Source organism: Chelonoidis abingdonii, chromosome 2, assembly GCF_003597395.2.
Source record: "Chelonoidis abingdonii isolate Lonesome George chromosome 2, CheloAbing_2.0, whole genome shotgun sequence".
Classification (NCBI taxonomy): domain Eukaryota; kingdom Metazoa; phylum Chordata; order Testudines; family Testudinidae; genus Chelonoidis; species Chelonoidis abingdonii.
Genome location: NC_133770.1, coordinates 200,607,002 through 200,625,272, shown reverse-complemented (window position 1 = coordinate 200,625,272; position 18,271 = coordinate 200,607,002). Strand labels below are relative to the sequence as shown.

At 37.9% G+C, this 18,271-nt stretch overlaps 1 protein-coding gene across 8 annotated transcripts in view; it reads right to left on the bottom strand.

Moving 5' to 3' along the window:
- The window catches only part of RTTN (rotatin), a 161,431-nt gene that overhangs the window by 138,252 nt on the left and 4,908 nt on the right, over positions 1-18,271 (bottom strand). For all 8 annotated transcript variants that reach the window (XR_012655334.1, XM_075062917.1, XM_075062916.1 and 5 more), the window contains exons 4-9: positions 17,892-17,981; positions 16,086-16,176; positions 12,724-12,838; positions 12,059-12,209; positions 10,823-10,988; positions 7,200-7,381 (exon numbers count right to left, since the gene is read on the bottom strand). Coding sequence is in view for 7 of the 8 variants with exons in the window: in XM_075062917.1 (XP_074919018.1) it covers positions 7,200-7,381; positions 10,823-10,988; positions 12,059-12,209; positions 12,724-12,838; positions 16,086-16,176; positions 17,892-17,981 (795 nt within the window). In the remaining variant the exon portion in view is untranslated. The remainder of the gene's footprint in view (positions 1-7,199; positions 7,382-10,822; positions 10,989-12,058; positions 12,210-12,723; positions 12,839-16,085; positions 16,177-17,891; positions 17,982-18,271) is intronic.

Here is an 18,271-nt window from a genome sequence, read left to right as displayed (position 1 = left end):
AAGTTAATATGCGGCTCCTTGATTAGGCACTGACTCTGGGGCTGGAGCTACAGGCACCAACTTTCCAATGTGCCGGGGGATGCTCACTGCTCAATCTCTGGCTCTGCTGCAGGCCCTGCCCGGACTCCACCCCTTCTTGTCCCCTCCCCCAAGCCTGCCATGCCCTAGCTCCTTCCCATCCCTGCACCTGAGCCTCCTGCATGCTACAAAACAGCTGATTGGGAGGGGGAGGTGCTGATTGGCAGGGCTACTGGTGGGTGGGAGGCGCTGGGAGCAGGGTTGGGCAGGGGGGAGAGCTGATGTGGGGCTGCTGACGTATTACTGTGACTCTTTGGCAATGTACATTGGTAAATTCTGGCTCCTTCTCAGGCTCAGGTTGGCCATGCCTATGCTAGTTGATGATTCTGACTACTTAAGCCAGCCAGTCACATTTCTTGTGAGGAAAAAGTCACATTCCACCCTGGATTCTTTAATTACCCTGAATTCACAATGGTCAGCTTACTGAAATTATAAATTCCTCTTCTAAATACAGCAGCACCATATTTAATAAGGAAGAGTTACTGGGATATTTTTCACTTCTTCTCCTTCACCCTCCATAAACCAAGAAGATATTAATTCTTATTATCAAGCACTACAGTAATTAAAAAGCAGGGAAATAGATTTTGTGCTGAAGCTGCTAAACTTTAATATACACCTCTACCCTGATATAACGCGGCCCAATATAACACAAATTTGGATATAACACAGTAAAGCAGCATTCGGGGGGGATCAAAGCAAGTTCGATATAACGCGATTTCACCTATAACGCGGTAAGATTTTTTGGCTCCCGAGGACAGCGTAATATCAAGGTAGAGGTGTATTTTCCAGACTGTTTTAATAAGTATAGCCTATACTAGAAAAGCTACCACCAATGACATTTCTACTGTATTATTGTGCCTGCTGTTAGCATTTTTGTAAGTGAAGAGACATTGCTAACCTTGGGTGAACTGCTTAAATCGCAGCTGAGATGACAACTAGTGAACAGTTGCTCAGAGAAGACACACTTGGAAAAAAAGGCTAAATGTATATTTACCATGGATAGTAATTTTGCTAAATAAAGTCAGTTGGCTATATGAGGAAGGACAGGATGAGAATGTTTACATATAAAGTTTTATAGTATTGCAGACACATTTTACCATTGCTGTGGACGAGATATTATTTGATTGATCTTTTTAGCTCAAGGATAAATCTGCCTGAAACTTCCCACCTGGACAAGTAGGAGAGAAAGTTATCTCCCCATTCTTTGTGGTTTTGTTTTCAACACAGAATACAGGTTTCCACACTAGCCTATGTACTAGGATAGCAGCTCCCTATTTTTTGTCAAAGGCTGGTAGAGGGATGATTCTGCTATGCTCTTTCCCATCATCCCAAGCTACTGTCACAGACTCCTTTTTTTTTTTTTGGTCCATTTTCTCTCTCCTGTTCTTCAACCTGGGACCTTTCGCTTTGTTACTCCATTCCCTGCACCTCCCACTCCTTTTTTGGCCTTCTTTTTTACTCTTTTATTTTGTAAGTCCCTTTTCTTTGTCCCCATTAACCAGAAGGTTACATTCTGCTTAATGTGCATTGCCTACTGGTGACTCCTTGAGGTAGGGCTTTATGTATTCTTACAGCTGAGAATCTGGGAGCAAAAGAAACTTGGAATAGCAAGCCTGCAGATGTGCTGTACATGAGAGTTGCCGCTAAGCCATTAGTGGCCACAAATGGAGCATAGATGGAAGGCTGGCAGTTTTCAAAGTGACAGCTGCTGCTTTATCTGTTGCATGTTTATAGGGAGTGGACTCAACATCATGCAGTTTTCTCAACAAGACAAGTTAGGCTCTGCCTCCCAGCATGGGCAAAACTTTAGTAGGGCTAAGTTAGGTTTGGCATTCTCAGTGTTTAAGGACTTCTTGCAACTGACTCACTGGGTACATTTTCTTCCTTATGCTTCCACTCCTTTGTGACATATTTGTTTGTACTTCTGAGGGTATTTCAGAAAGAAAACCTGAAGTCCACACACTAAATTTTAAAAGTTTCCCATTATAGCTCAGAAAAGTCACTATAGTGTTCCTGATCTTAGTTATAGTTTCTAACATGTTTATTTAGCAGTGAAATGCTACATTTCCACAGTAAGCCCCTTGAGGGTTGATACTTGATCTGGAGTCTAGATGTGTATGAATTCTGATCAAGAAGTAGTCAGTTCACACTACCCAGGTAAGACCGAAGTCAGAGTGTGGGAAAAGGAAAGAGAAAACATTTAAGAATTAGCAAAAGCAATAATTTCACTACCTAGCGAAGGAAACATCTCCATTATTCATCATCAAGGTGGAATGAAGTCTCAAGGTTCAGTGCAACCTCATGAATACTGATAACAGCAACAGCAGCCAGAGCATTTTCCAGATGGAGACTGCACCCACCTCTCACAGATAAAGACTTAGCTAATGTGATCCACGCTTTTGTGACTTCCAAGCTAGACAATTTCAATGCACCCTACCTGGAGATGACTATGCAGCCCACATGCACACTACAGCTGATTCAACATATTCTGGTCCTCTTGCTAAACAAAGCAGAATGGTGAGAGTATCACACAATACTCCATATTAGCATCCAGTCCAATACCAAACAAAGGACCAAGACCTTAAAACGTATTACCATCAATGGAAAAGAGCAAAGCTTTCTTAATATCAATTCTTTCCCCACTTTCTCACAGTTTCACCAGCACCTTCGATCAGCCATAAGTGTGAAACTTTTGAGAACTGGTACAGTGTAGAGGACCTTTGCTGTGTGATATCACTGATGGCAATCATATGAATAGAATTTCTTCAGATAGGACTTTCTCAAATAAAGTAGCATAACGACCCCATAATGTTTCTAAAGCAAGGCCAGAGATTAATTCCTCTCCCCCAAAGAAACATAAAATAGGGATAAGAGCTCGGTCTAAGTTTGAATATATGCACGTGGCTCTTTAATACTAGTGACTGGTGCATTAGAAATGCATCTATGCTACTGTCAGCCCCAGATTAACAGGAGAAGGCCCTAAATGGAGCTAAATTGGTTATTTAAAATAAACTTATCAAGATTGGGCTACATACCGGGACCACCTCTTTAAAAGGGTAGGGGGAAGCTGAAAAATGAGTCCAGAAATATGTTCAGGTCAGTTGTGGAAGTTTGAATTTTTACTTTGACTTTTTATAAATCAAGATTATAATAAGATATATTTATTTATAACTTTACCTTTTATTTTAGTGAATCTTCCAATCTGGAACTATTTATATTTATATAATTTAAAATAAAAATAATATCTCCTACCCACTGTTAAAAGCAAAATGAACCTTTCACTGACGGTACAGCTACACTTCCGTTTAAAGTTGTACAACAGATAAATGACTGATAAAACATTTGATATTTACATATTATTAGATTCATTAATACTTATTTTTCTCTTTAGGTTTAAGGCAAAGGATAGTAAGTTAGGGTATGTCTATGCTACAAGCTGGGGGTGAGATTTGCAGCTCACGAAGACATACTCACACTAGCTCTAATCAAGCATTGCGATCAGAAATGCTAGATAATATTTTACCTTCCCACAGTCATGCTGCTCTGGCTACATTCTAGTTTTAGTGAACAAGATCAATTAAAGCTATCATATGCCTCCTCAAGCTGAGACTCACACTCTAGCTTGAAGTATGGACTTACTCTGAATTACTATCCTTTGCCTTTTAAAGGGCAAAATAAGGTTTTATGGCATTTAAGATGTCTACACAGTATTAGATTCATCATCAGTCATTTATTACATTTAAATTAACTAGATATTGCGAAGTTCTTAAAAGTCTGAAATTAATGCCGACAAGCATTTCCTCAACCTTGTCTGATGAAAATTTTAAATTTAGCAAGGAAAACTAAGTAGTAACCCTACCTCGTTCACCTAAGGAGTCACAAGTACAGGTTGATTTCTTTAGGTTTTCAAATTACTTCAACTAACTGGAAGTGGAAACTTGCAGTCCTTTTACAGACCTCTTCGCTGTGAGCCAACTGCTGTTAGAAAGCATTTAAGACTTCACTACTAAAAGGGCAAGGGGAAATTTGATAAATTAATGTATGCAAAAATAACTGTAATTATCAATTGACTTCCACAAAAAATTTAAAAAAAGTTTAGAAGCAAAGTATGATACACCTAATTTCCCTTCTGTGTAAAATGGAGTTTAGAATATCAGTATGTATATTGCTGTAATACTGATTAAGGAAAATGTAGTAGTTGTGCTACCAGAGTTTGGAATCCCTGTCGCTATTAGCAAATGGAAAATGTATTGCTCAGTATGAAAGAGGAACAGCATAGCAAAGTTAGTGTACCAGCCATTTCTCTGGGATTTTAGAGAAAACTGACTATCATTCTCAAATACCACAGCCATAAGCAGAACCACCGGGTCTGGGTCTTCTCTGGTAGGCATGCAGTGGATGAACGGCTAAGGTCAGTTTACGGTAAGCCTAATGCTTACTGGCTAACCTTTTACATCCTTACTTCCTGCGAGATACTAGTGTCCACCTGGTAACTACTGACAATTAGTCCAAAAAAGTTCAATACAGTGAACAAGAGCTTCCCACATCCCCACACCACAATATAGTTCAAAATGGTATTCAAATAAAAAAGCTGATCACCTGCCAACTCCTCAAACCAAGAGAGTTCCAAATAGTTTGATAAATAATGCAATAATGAACTGCATAATTCTACAAACATGCTAAAAACAAAGGCCAAGTAGTTGCTCCACTGATCCATAAGAATGCTTTGTGGCTGTTAAGATCTTTGATTCAGGGAAGTCCAAAATTGATACTTGCTTCTGGACAGTTAAATACTGGATTATATATTCAGTAAATTAGAGACCATAAAAAAAGAACCATTTAAGAACTTTGTTATTGATTAAAAACATATTCCAAAAACATAAAAAGCCACTTAAAGATTCAATATTTTCACACAAATAGTGTCACTATCAAGATAGTATAAAGTGGTACATTAATAAGTCCAATAAAAATCTTTACAAGTCCAATAATCTTTATGTTACCCAAGGCAGGCCAAAATATACTACAGTGTAAAATTTGGATGAGATAACTTTTCACATTTGGTCCTAATTTAATCCCTACTAATTTAACCAGTTGAGAAAAATAAAGAGCATATAAATACCATCTTAGAATAACAGTACCACAAACTGTGCCGAAAATTATGTTCCAAGACTAATTCAGACACTGTTGCTAAACTAGCAACTCAGAGGGGTAGAGAGTTGTGAAAGGGAGGACGGGGGAAAATAAGGGTTGTCCCCAGATCATGCAGTTTCACACCTCCTGAGACAGGTTGAAAATATAGTAAATTGTTTTCTACTTATGTTCCATTATTACCCGTTGGGCGACAGAGCAAGATACAACTAACCCACTTACACTAACAAAGCCATATAAAGAATTTCAACTCTAGGCTGGGTGGTAAGGAGAAATTACGTCACCTCAGGTGAGAGAAGCAGAGAGAAATCACATCACCCCAGATCTAGACACATAGGGTACATCTATACTGGCATACAAGATCTGTGGCAGTCCCAGGAGGCTAAAAATGACTGGGAAGACATTCCGGTTCAGGCTGGGCTCTGGAACCCTCCCCCATCACACTGCTGCACAGATGTATGCTTATGCATCATCCAAGGGAACTAATCTTCCTCCAACTGCCAAAGCATAGATGTTTCGTCGGTTAAAGAGAACACTGTACTGTTAATCTGGGGCTTTCCATGACAGACTCAAATGAAAGGCCACATGTAAAAACCAGAGACTAGCTTGAAATGTATCTGTTCTGTATCAATTAAATAGCCTTAGATGTCACACTATATAATCATAATCCATTCTGGCATTGAAGTCTATGAGTGCAACTCTGGCCCGTTTGAACTCAAGGGGAATTTTGCCATTGCCTTCAATGGTGCCAGGATTTAACACTATGAAAACGCAGACTTCTTCTGCTGTTCTGGCAGATAATAGAAAATATAAAGTATTTCCTAAATAAATTTAGATAAATTGCCCATTAAAATACTTTTCCTGATAAAGTTATCTGGATATTCCATTTACCAAAACAAAACCTACAACACATGTCAAAAGTGACCTCGATTTTTCAGCTGACTAACTAATATAACTGACAGGCTACGTAAATTTCTTACAGGAAAGGCACCCTCCTTCCTTTCTGCAACTCATCTGATCACCACTTTCTTTTACTAAAGTCGTTAATGAAATGCAAGAAGACAAGGCCAGCTCTGACTCTTCTGCTGCCCCAAGCAAAAAATAAAATAAAAGGACCGAGAGGCAAAGAAAATGGACCCTAAGTTCTGTGTCTACCAAAAAAGAAAAGGTCTGAACAATATAGAAAACAATCTAAACGTTTCTCCCATGAATATTTTCTTACAGGGACAAGGCCAAGAAACATTTCGGGTAGACCAGGGCTGCATGACAGGAAGCTACAGAGCTAGCCCCAGAGATGACATACCTGCTTTAGTTAGAGAGAGATCTTTTTCTTCATAGTTATTATATAGAAATAATTTTTCAATAAAATGAATTTTTATTTTAAAAATGTGAATTGCATAAGGAGGATGAATATAGCTTGTAAAGGATAGTAGTAAAGAGAAAAAAGAGCTGCACGTTCATGGGGATTTAGTTGGGGACTGGTCCTGCTTTGAGCAGGGGGTTGGACTAGATGATCTCCTGAGGTCCCTTCCAACCCTGATATTCTACGCTGGTGGCAGAAAAAGAAACAAGGTTTAGTTTAGAGAGGGTTTCTTTCCTGCTTGACAGTCCACACACCCCTGTCCCATTTTACTTTGTCTCAGACAAACTCACTATTTCTTCTCTCTTTGAATCATACTACATTCCTCTCTCTCCTTCCCCATGCATTCAATCTCCTCCTGTCGCCTTTTTCTAGAGCAAAACAGAGCCAGAGATCTATTAGCTGATCCAACTTTACAGGGCCTGACCAAATACCCCACAACAAAATAATCACAATAATGTGATTAATGTGTTTAAGAATGGCTGCTTTAAAAAAAAAAATTCTTTACAAAGCACCCATTTTGAAAATATTATGGGATTCTCCTACTGGTATGGGATACAAAATGAGGGAAAAGAAGTATTCCTGCACACACAAAAACCTAATATACATTCACCTGTTCTTAGAAGAGGTACAGCATATTCCAGGATGAACACACAGAACTGAGGAAGGCTGAGCTGTTGGAACTGTAACTCTAAAGTATCCTCACTTTCCAGGTCTGGCAAGTCAATGTGCCCTACATCCAGCGGTGACTGTAGATTTATTCTGGAGTTTGCACTAGCTTGAATACTGCTTCCACTACAAAGCAAATACAGTATAGGAATTAAATACTGTCAAACAAGACAAACTTAAATAGTCTTTAAAAAAAAAAAAAAAAGTGACCTGAAGAGGTAAAAAAAAGGACTAACTTTTTTTTCATTTCTTCATGATTTATAAAGGCAGTCTAGCTTTTTCTCCCACAAAAAAAAAAAAAGGGGGGGGGGGGGACACAACATTTTTTTCCTTAGAAATCTACAGTATGTTAAATCTGATGTTGGCTGTTTTAGTGGAGATCTCCAAAGATGGACCTAGAACTGTGGATCAGGAATGAATGGAGTGTTGAATCTTTGACAAAAAAGAGCTTTTTCCTTCTGTGTTAGATGTTTGTGCTAAAACTAAGGGCAGGTCTACACTAAGGGGTTAAGTTGACCTAAGTTACGCAACTCCAGCTACATGAATAATGTAGCTGGAATCGACATACGTTAGGTTAACTTATTGCGGTGTCTACACTGGGTTGGGTCAATGGGAGAAACTCTCCCATCGACTTACCTTATGCTTTTCGTTCCTGTGAAGTACTGGAGTCAACGGGAAAGCGATCAGTGGTTGATTTAGCAGGTCTTAACTAGACCCGCTAAATCAACCATTGGTGGCTCGATCGCCGCAGCATCGATCCATGGTAATTGGAGAAAAGCCCTACATAATAACAAAATAACCCAAAGTGGAGTGGTCTGAATTAAAGTCTCATTCAATAAATAAATTCTTGGCATTATCTATGTCATTTCCCTGCTACCTCTCTGGCTGCCCATAGAATCTTCCAGGAAAGAACAGTCCCCAAAAGACCTGATTTTCTAATTAAAAAACAAGTGGAACATAAAATCCTTTACAGGCCTTCTTTATACAACAAAGTGGATAAATAGTTCCTAATTCTCCCATCCTCTTCAAAATACATCTTCAATACAATCAAGCATATGCATCAACAGTACATTTTGATTTTTATCTTTTTTCAGCTACCTTTAAAGGTTCCTAGATTCGCTGGATGTGTTGAACTGAAGATAGCTCAAAGATATAAGGTTTTTCTTATAATTGTTTTCATCTCTGCAAGTCATTATTTTGACTAAATATTTGTAAGGATTTATAAAGCAATTCAAGATACAATAGCTTTATTCATTTTCCCTTATGAAGAATTTGAAGAAAGCAATCTCTGGTATGGTTGCATTTTATTATATTGTCTTTATATGGATCCTTCTTTCCAGTGCACTTTGAAAGGATAGCAGCGTATTTCTACAGATCCTTTGAACTTAAGAGTTGAAGGAGAATAAAAGGACGATACAGCAATGTAAACAAAAATACAGATGAATCAACAATGGATGGTTCTGATTGTCATACGTATGATTATGAGATGAGGAAGAGACAATGCATCAAATCATTAAAAGTAGAAGTATTAAGAAAAGGGATAAGGATAGGTTTCCAAATAGAAGTTAAAACATAGAAAAAGAGATGATAGCAGAGCTTCAGAGATTTTAGGCAAGAAGAGAAAGTGTGATATTTAGAAACAAATAGAAAAATAAATCAGATTATGAGAACTTGAACAAGAGTTGGTGGCTAGAAAGGATTCTCGTTCAATAGTATGAGACATAAGGATGGGAATTTTGAACGAACATTTTTCCTCTCCCTTAATTCTTTCATCTCTATTGTTTACTTCATCTCATTCTCCTGCTGAGCTTCAAGTTTTCCATCATGTTGCGTCTGGGTTATTTGTGGCTTTCCCACAAGCCTCGTGCAAGAAGCAGCGAGTAGTTGCACTGACCCAGACATAGTCCAAGTTCTTGGCTCCCTTTTGTTCCCTGAGCACTGCATAGGTTACTTTCACTGCAGTATGAGCAGATGCGTTAAAACCAGACCCAAAGCTCCATGAATTTCCCACCCTTCTGCATAGGATGACAGCAGTAGCCTAGCAGAGGCTGCTCTCACACCTGTGCTGTTACCTGTCATATGAACAGCAAGATCAGGAGACTAAGGGAGCACGGGCATGCAGACAGGGTTAAACAGGTCACAATATGGCACTTCATTTGCAACAAGTCATCATTTGTTCTCTACCTGTCCCCTCTCTCACCTGCTAAAAGTTCAAATCATCCTATGTTGATTTCCTAGTCAATGAGATAGCCACCCCTGCCATTTCCAGATGGGTTGATCTGTGCTAAGTCTTTTCAGTATTAGACTGTAAACACTTCAGGACAGAGGGAAGGGTCTTAGTCTATGTGCTGAAAAGCACAGGGTTCATTTATAGTGCTATATAATTGCTTAATAAAAACTATGTACTAGATTTAATAACTTTTTTATATAGTAATAGCTCTCAAGACAGTTAAAATTAATCATCTGAGCTACTATATCTATAATGTGAGAACACTTTATTGTATATTGGTTAGATCCACTAACTATTATGACTCAAAAAGGTATCACCAATGACTAAATAAGAATTCAGTCTTTTTAAATCCTCAAGTAATGACATAATAAAAGAACAATGATTCTTCCAGAGTGATTACAAATCTTGGACCAAGATGAGTACCACATATACACACTGACCTTTACATTTTAAGAGTCTCCAGTAAATTAGTCATAAAGTTTGAGCTGTGTGGCTAAATCATGCACAATTGAAATTTTATGTGGTCAAGCTTGTATGCCAAAAATCCTTAGAAACTTTTTATATAAGTGTGTATAATAATCACAACAACCAGATTAAATTACACTCACTCTAAGTTTTTTCTATGTTCCCAACTGTTGAAGGGAAACAAAAAATCCCGATCTCAATACTTGTTAAGTAAATAGCAGAAGTGTTTTCAAATCTCACTGCAAACCAAGTCCACACACAGTGAACTGCTGATTTCTTATCTTTAGCAATATGAAAGAGTGTCAGGTATTTGTAGTTCATCTGTAAAATACCAGTCTCTGCTCTTAAGAGCAGAATGTGAGAGATCAGAACAATATTACAAATTGTGAATACCATTTTAAATTTAAGTTTCTTTATTTTAAAGACTTTTTCCAGTTAGGATTCTAATTTCAACAATTAGACTTATAGTAGAATCTCAAAGTTATGAACACCAGAGTTACAAACAGACCAGTTAACCACAAACCTCATTTGGAACTGGAAGTATGCAATCAAGCAGTAGCAGAGACCAAAAAAAGCAAATACAGTACAGTACTGTGTTAAACGAAAACTACCAAAAATTAAAGGAAAAGCAGCATTTTTCTTCGGCATAGTAATGTTCCAAAGCTGTATTAAGTCTATGCTCAGCTGTAAATTTTGGAAAGAACAAAGTTTTGTTCAGAGTTAGAACACTTCAGTTACAAACAACCTCCATTCCTGAGGTGTTCATAATTCTGGGGTTTTACTGTACATGTTTTCCCACAAGCTGGCTAGGAGCAAAATAGGTAATTCTGGTAATAGGCAATAGGCTTAACTTAACCTCCCACTTTGTTCACCTGGAAGACGCCGCATCCCAGTCTTGGCCATCACCTCTAGGACGCTGACCAGTACGTCCAATCACAGATGGTCGAGGGCTACTACTTCCAGGTGATGGATTCTGGGAATGGTGAGGTCCTCTTACTTCTTGGCCATAGGACATAGAAGAATTCTGAGAAGCTGTACCTTATGCAATAAAAGCAGAAAAATAAATTTACCACACACCTCTCAGTCTTACAGACCACTCAGTGAAGTATGAAAAGTCCAAGCGGGGTAACAAATGGCAAAAAATTTTAACACTATTCATTAAAGCAGAGTAAGAAAAATAAGGAGAAAAGTACAGGAGATTGGCACAAAACTACTTTAGTCCATATGAATCTCAAAAAGTTCAGAGGTTCATTGCAGACTAGCACTGAAAAAAAAAAAACAATGTAAACATAATCCTTGGGTCTGTAAAATTCTAATAGAAGTCTCACATGAATATTTTGTGGTATTTTGGTACTTCTGCTTCAAGTTCTAGAAGTGCAGAGCCCAATAAAGATTTTTTTTAAGTTATTTAAGACTCAAAGAAGTTTGGGGTCAGCTTTTGGTTAAAGATTTGGGTGCTCTTACTCAAAAAGTAAGTGCTCCACTCATCATGCAAAAAAATGTCTGAATCTTTCTATAAGTGCAAAATTCAGTTCAGTCTTAACTACAGAATCACAAGTAGCGTTTCTGTAACAACATGCTTGCAATGTTTTATAAATAGCTCTAAAATCAAAGCAGGTAGAGGTAAAGAGATGAAATTTGGCAGAGTAATAGGCCATGGAAGGAGAGGGCGTCCTTCAGTCTTTAGTGAAAGTCAGTCATGATTTTGCTGGGTCATGAGGCTTTGCTTCTAGATCCAGAAGTCCCAGGTTTAAATGCTGCTGTTGATGTTTTAATTTTAAATTTAATTTATTTGAGTTCTCCTCTCTATCTGAGGCCTGTACAGTTGGACTCTCAGTAACTAATACACCTAATTTTACAGGTGAAGAAGCATAAGAAAGAATTCCAATTAATATTTTTAGAATCCTAAAACATTTATAAAATATTTTTTATTTAACACATGTAGCATGCACAGCCTACATGTGATAGAAGAGAGTCATCATCATTTTTGAGCATGGCAGCCATCCCAAACTCGCATTGCTACAGGATGGAATTTTCAAACATGCAAAGTATCATCTTCAGAAAAATCCATTCCACATTCATACACCACCACATTTACATATACACACCTTGGTCAGTGGAGAAAAAGCCTGGATCTCTGTGAAAATTAAGCCTATTTCTTAAGAAGACACACAACTGTTGCAGGCATGACACTGCCTGCAAGGCTAAGCGGTGTTTTCCATCTTTTCCAAAAGCCAACTTTAGTAGAGACAGAAGGCTCTAAAAACATAAGGATTAACAGAAATTTGTAAACAGAAATGAAATAACTTCTGAACGAGTGTAAGCAAAATCATACTGAAAGCACAGTTAAAAGTTCTTTGTTCACTGAAGGCAACATTATTAGTCCAAGGAGAAACATGTACTTCACGCTAGTTTCAAATGAGCCTCTGTCACCATCCTAGAAACAACTTTTATGGGAGATACTTGCCATTCACCTTAGCCAGAGAAATATGGGGGAAAAACCCAATTCACAGTATATATAGATTAGATGTTGTGAACAGCTAAGCAGGAGACTATAAAAAAAATTTAAAATGCAGGTTTCCTCTCTGAAGTGTGCCATATAGTAAATTCCCTTTTCTCCTTCCACTTAGCCAAATATTCATTTAATTAGTGTCCACTCTATCTAAATAGAGAAGCATCAGCTTCAGATGGATTATTAGGAAAATTTATTTGAGCTCCCACTTTACATTGTTTTGTAACCCAATGGAAAGGCTTAGTTGATGGTAGTTCTAACCTGAACAATCTTTGGTCTTTGAAGGAAAATCTCAGCAGGGAAATCTTGCATAATAACATCCTGTAGAAGCTCACATGTACTCCAAATTAAACTGTGGTTATTACTTCTCAAAGAGCTAAAAATCAAGGTGAAATTCAGTTAATGTCAGAAATACTAGAACAGTGGAAGTCATCAGAGGTAGACATTTCCTTACAAAGCTATCAGTGAAATTGAAAGCCTTTTCCAAGTAAAGGTTCCTGGTTGTGTTATTTTTGTGGACAAACAACATAAGAACGGCAGAGAATCCTATGGCACCTTATAGACTAACAGACGTTTTCTATAAGGTGCCACAGGATTCTCTGCTGCTTTTACAGATTCAGACTAACACGGCTACCCCTCTGATACTTGACAACATAAAAACGGCCACACTGGGTCAGATGAAAGGTCCATCAAGCCATGTATCCTGTCCTCTTACAGTAGCCAATGGCAGGTGCCCCAAAGACAATGAACAGACAGGTTATCAAGTGATCCCTGCCCAGTCACCCAATCCCAGCTTCTGGCAAACAGAGGCAAGGGTCACCATTCCTGCCCATCTTGGCTGACAGCCAATGATGGACTTATCTTCCATGAATCTATCTAGCTCCCTTTTGAACCCCGTTATAATACTGACCTTCACAACACCCTCTGGCAAGAGTTCCACAGGTTGACAGTGCATTGCGCGAAAAAATACTTTCTTGTGTTTGTTTTAAACCTGCTACCTATTAATTTCACTTGGTGCCCCATTGGTCTTGTATTATGAGAAGGAGTAAGTAACACGTCCTTATTTACTTTCTCTGTACCACCCATGATTTTATAGACCTCTATCATATCCCCCCTTAGTCACCTCTTTTCCAAGCAGAAAAGTCCCAGTCTTATTAATCTGTCCTCACACGGAAGCCGTTCTATCCCCATAATCATTTTTGTTGCCCTTTTCTGAACGTTTCATTCCATATATCTTTTTTGAGATGAATGGACCACATCTGCACAGTATTCAAGTGTGGGTGTTACCATGGATTTATATAGAGGCAATTGATATTTCTGTCTTATTATCTATCCTTCTTTCTGGATGATTCCCAATTCTGTTCGTTTTTTGACTGCCGCTGCACATTGAGTGGATGATTCAGAGATTATCCCAATGACTCCAAGATCTCTTTCTGAGGGGTAACAGCAATTTGACCATCACAGTTTACGTATAGTTAGGATTATGTTTTCAATGTGCTATTTGCTTTACCACATTAAATTCATTACCTTTTGTCACCCAGTCACCCAGTTTGTGATCCTTTTTAATAGCTGTCCTGTCTTGCCTGGACTCTAACATTGGTAGTTTTGTTATCATCTGCAAATTTTGCCCCTTACTGTTTACCCTTTTTCAGATCGTTTATGAAAGTTATAAGGACGGGCCAAGTACAGATCCCTGGGGCACCACTATTTACTTTTCATTCTGAAATAGTATTTATTCTACCTTTTGTTCCCTATCTTTTAACCAGCTCCCAATCCATGAGAGAACCTTCCCTCTTATCCCATGACTACTTATTCTGCTTACGAGCCTTTGGTGAGGAATCTTGTCAAAGGCTTTCTGAAAATCTAAGTACACTATATCCACTGGATAACCCTTGTCCACATGCTTGTTGATCCTCTCAAAGAATTCTAGTAGATTGGCGAGGCATGATTTCCCTTTACAAAAATCATGTTGACTTTTTCCCAACAAATTATTTTCATCTATGTGTCTGATAATTTTGTTCTTTATGATAGTTTCAACCAATATGCCCGGTACTGAAGTGAGGCTTACTGGCCTATAAATTGCCAGGGTCACCTCTGGAGCCCTTTTTAAAAACTGGCATCACATTAGATATCCTTCAGTCATTCAGTAAAGAAGCTGATTTAAATGATAGGTTACAAATGACAGTTAGTAGTCCTGCATTTTCACATTTCAGTTCCTTCAGAACTCTTGGGTGAATACCATCAGGTCCTGAAGACGTATTACTGTTTAGTTTATCAGTTTGTTCCGAAATCTCCTCTAATGACACCTCAGTTTGGGACAGTTCCTCATATCTGTCACCTAAAAGAATGGATCAGGTTTGGAAATCTCCCTCACATCCTCAACAGTGAAGATCAATACAAGCAAAATGTTACACCCAAACTCAATTCCATTTGGATCACACCAAGTTTCAACCTAGATTTCTCAAGGAGAAGCTACTTCCTTAACCCCTTCGGAATTTTAAATTGAGATAAGAAAATCAGAAGTTCCCTGTGCACTTAGTCATTCGCTATGGTAAACAACAAATTGACTCACGTCATCAGTAACAAAATTCTACCATTACCACTACCCAAATTAGCAACATGGAGAATTTCAGTCACAGGTAAGAATTTACATAAAGGAAGCCATTTTAGAACAGATGGCATTTACTCTAGCTTTACTGTTGTCCTTTTAAAAAAAAAGTTCTTTTCTCCACCAATTTCCCTTTCTCAAGTTCTTCTCCTTTCCTTTTTCAATTCACTCCACCCTCTCTTCCCCACTGTGCCTCTTCTTTCATTACAAATAGTTTTTAAATACTCAAGCCAAAGTAGCAACCTTGTCCTTTTTATGAACCAGAGATCTGTCAGATTTAAAAGGAAAATTAAAAACATTAAACAGATTTTCCAGATTTTAGAATTTATCACACAGGAAAAGTAGAGAAATCTGTTTCTTCTGCAAACAGTGATAAGAATCAGTTGGAGATGGACTAGGTCTGTTAAGTAACCTAGTCCATCTTCCTCCATTATTCTCTGTACTAGACATATGCTATCTTCTGTTTTGCCTATTCTTAAGTGATTCAAGCAATAGAAGTTCTTACCACATTTTAAAGCCTTTTATAGTCTAAAATTCCATCATTAGAAAATGATCTAGTTTTCAACAAGGGAGTAACATCAAGGTTTAAAGCCTTTCACACCAGGAAGGAGGAGTGTTTGGCTCAAGGAACTGGAATTGAGATAAAATAGCTACAGCTGTCTGGATTCATATCTATGTTAGTTACTAATAATGATTTGGGAGCCCTTGCAAAGTAAGTTCATGATCTTATTCCAGTTACTACCAACGAATTGTCCGCATCCCAAAACCCACCAAATTGGCATTGTTGGCTGACTCAGGCAATTTATGCTAAAGACAAAGGTACAGGACAAAGTTAAGACACTGCAGTGGGTAGCATGTACTATGACTGCTATCAGTCTTCAGAATAGCTTTCATAATCACTCGACTCATTTAAAAAATATTCACAACAGGAGTTGTTAGTGCTGAAAAACAAAGTTTGAGTGGTTGAAATCCAATGAAGTAAAAAATATAAACTATAAAATCTTCATTACTGTACCTTTCATTTGATGAAAGAACATGTCTATCCGTCGTGGTCAGTGTTAACCAAGGAAATGTGGAAAACTTCAAACATTTCACTGCCTGATTTACTGTTAAAAATAGCAAAAGTATTTTAAAAAGCATATTCCAAAAATGTTAACGTACTTCTTTAGGAGAGTCAATATTTGTAGCATCTGTACAGTGAATTTTTAGTTATAAAACCTGATTAAACTAAATCTATTTGAAGAGCTGCCAATGCATTGAGTTTTCAGCAGAGTAATCAGAGAATGAACAAGTTGCAGTAACTCATTGATATTACATAAAAAGATTCAGTAAGGAGACGTAGCAGCAATATTTCCCATACCTTAAATGCATCAATCTGTAATCTTATTCTGTTCTGCTGCAAAAACACATACTTTCCCAAACTTGAACGTAAAAGAATTCTATTTCCAATTTCTACACCTAATTGTAATTTGTGTAATTTCTGCACTTTTTGTGACAATAGCTTGTTAAATTAACCTTTTAATTAAAAATTGCATTTAAGTAATTTTGTAGTCCTAATGATGGCCAATATGTTGCTGAGAAGTGAATTGGTGAAAGAAGTATGGTAACACCAATGTCAACTTGTAAAACCTAGTTTTCATCTTGTCACGCTACTGATAAGAACACAACTAAAAGAACATTAAACATTATGGACTGCTTTCCAGCATGCTGGTCTGATTCACTGGATATAGAGCAGTGTTGGGCAACCTGAGTCCCATCAGGATAATCTGATTGCAGGCTGCAAGACATTTTGCTGACGCTGACTGTCTGCAGGCATGGCCCCCAGTGGCGAGAAAATTCTGGCAGGGAAATGTGTGCAGGCTTTGAGTGTTTTGGGGGAGCCGGGGGGGGGGGGGCGGAGGGGGTTGTCTCTGGATCGGTACATCTTTTATGCTCTCTCAAGTAAAGAATGACTTGTTTAGAAACATTTGCAAAAAGACTTTGGGTCTGCTTCCCTCAGCTACCACATGTCCATGTCCCTGAAAAGGTGAACTATAAATTCACAAGGTGGAACTCTGGAAAAGGGTGTGCTTGAACTACTGAGGCATCTGGGGCTAGGAGTCACTGGCAATGGGGCCCTAGGACTCCATTTCCTTAAAGGGGTAACAGACAGAGACCATGGACAGGAAATATGCCAAAGAAGCCAAGGGAACAGACAGTTCTGAAGCCTACTCAGACCACAAGAAGCTTAAGAGCACACATGTCCAGCATATGAGATCCAAATACAGCAATAAAGAGATTGTCCAGTCAGGGGAAGTTTGACCAGGGCCACGTGTGACAGAGGAACTTCTGCTATGTTTCTGCTATAGCTATCTCAGTGATACTAGAAAAATAAAAAAGCATTAGTGCCATTTACTATTTAGATACAGGATAATGTTTTCAAAAGCACCTAGGTCCCATTCTCAAAAAAGACTTAGGCATATAAGAGTCTATATTTCATTGCAAGTTAATGGTATTTAGGCGCCTAATTTCCTAAGTCACTTTTTCCAGTGGGACTTAGGTGCTTTAAATTTTAAAATATTAAAAAAATTAAAAATGTTCTAAATGTCTACTTTTAATTGTTACTCCACTAGAATTACAGATGAAAACTAGGTTTATCATCTCTACCACTAGAGTTTCTATGAGACCAGTATTCACAAAATGGCAGCAGGAAGTAGAAGGCACAACAATGCCAGTTGTAATTTAAAAGATATTGGAAATCATATTTTCCACAGAATCCTCTACTGAATATTATTTATATATATATATATATATATATGACAGAATTATTTCAATTGCATACCAACTGATCTTTTGGGAGGGATTTCCATCTGTTGCAAATTACTTCTGCCTTGGTGAAAATATCCAGCGAATATTTCTTCTTGGGGTAAAACTAAACCAAACAAAACATGGCAGTAAATGAAAAAAAGCATGTTTTCATTGTATATAAATACAATATTTTTCTGTATTCCGTGGTTGAATTGTTTACTACTTTATCCCTAAATTATAAATCTTATCTATCAGAAAAATGGAGTTAAAAGTCCTTTCAGATATTACACTTAGCCCGAGTCCTCTCAATTTGTAATTTTGCAATCACATTCTCCAATTTTTAAGAGGTTTCTCTGTTTCCTTCTTGTGTCCTACATAATCAGGGGAACTGACTATATACAAAGTGCTGCCAAA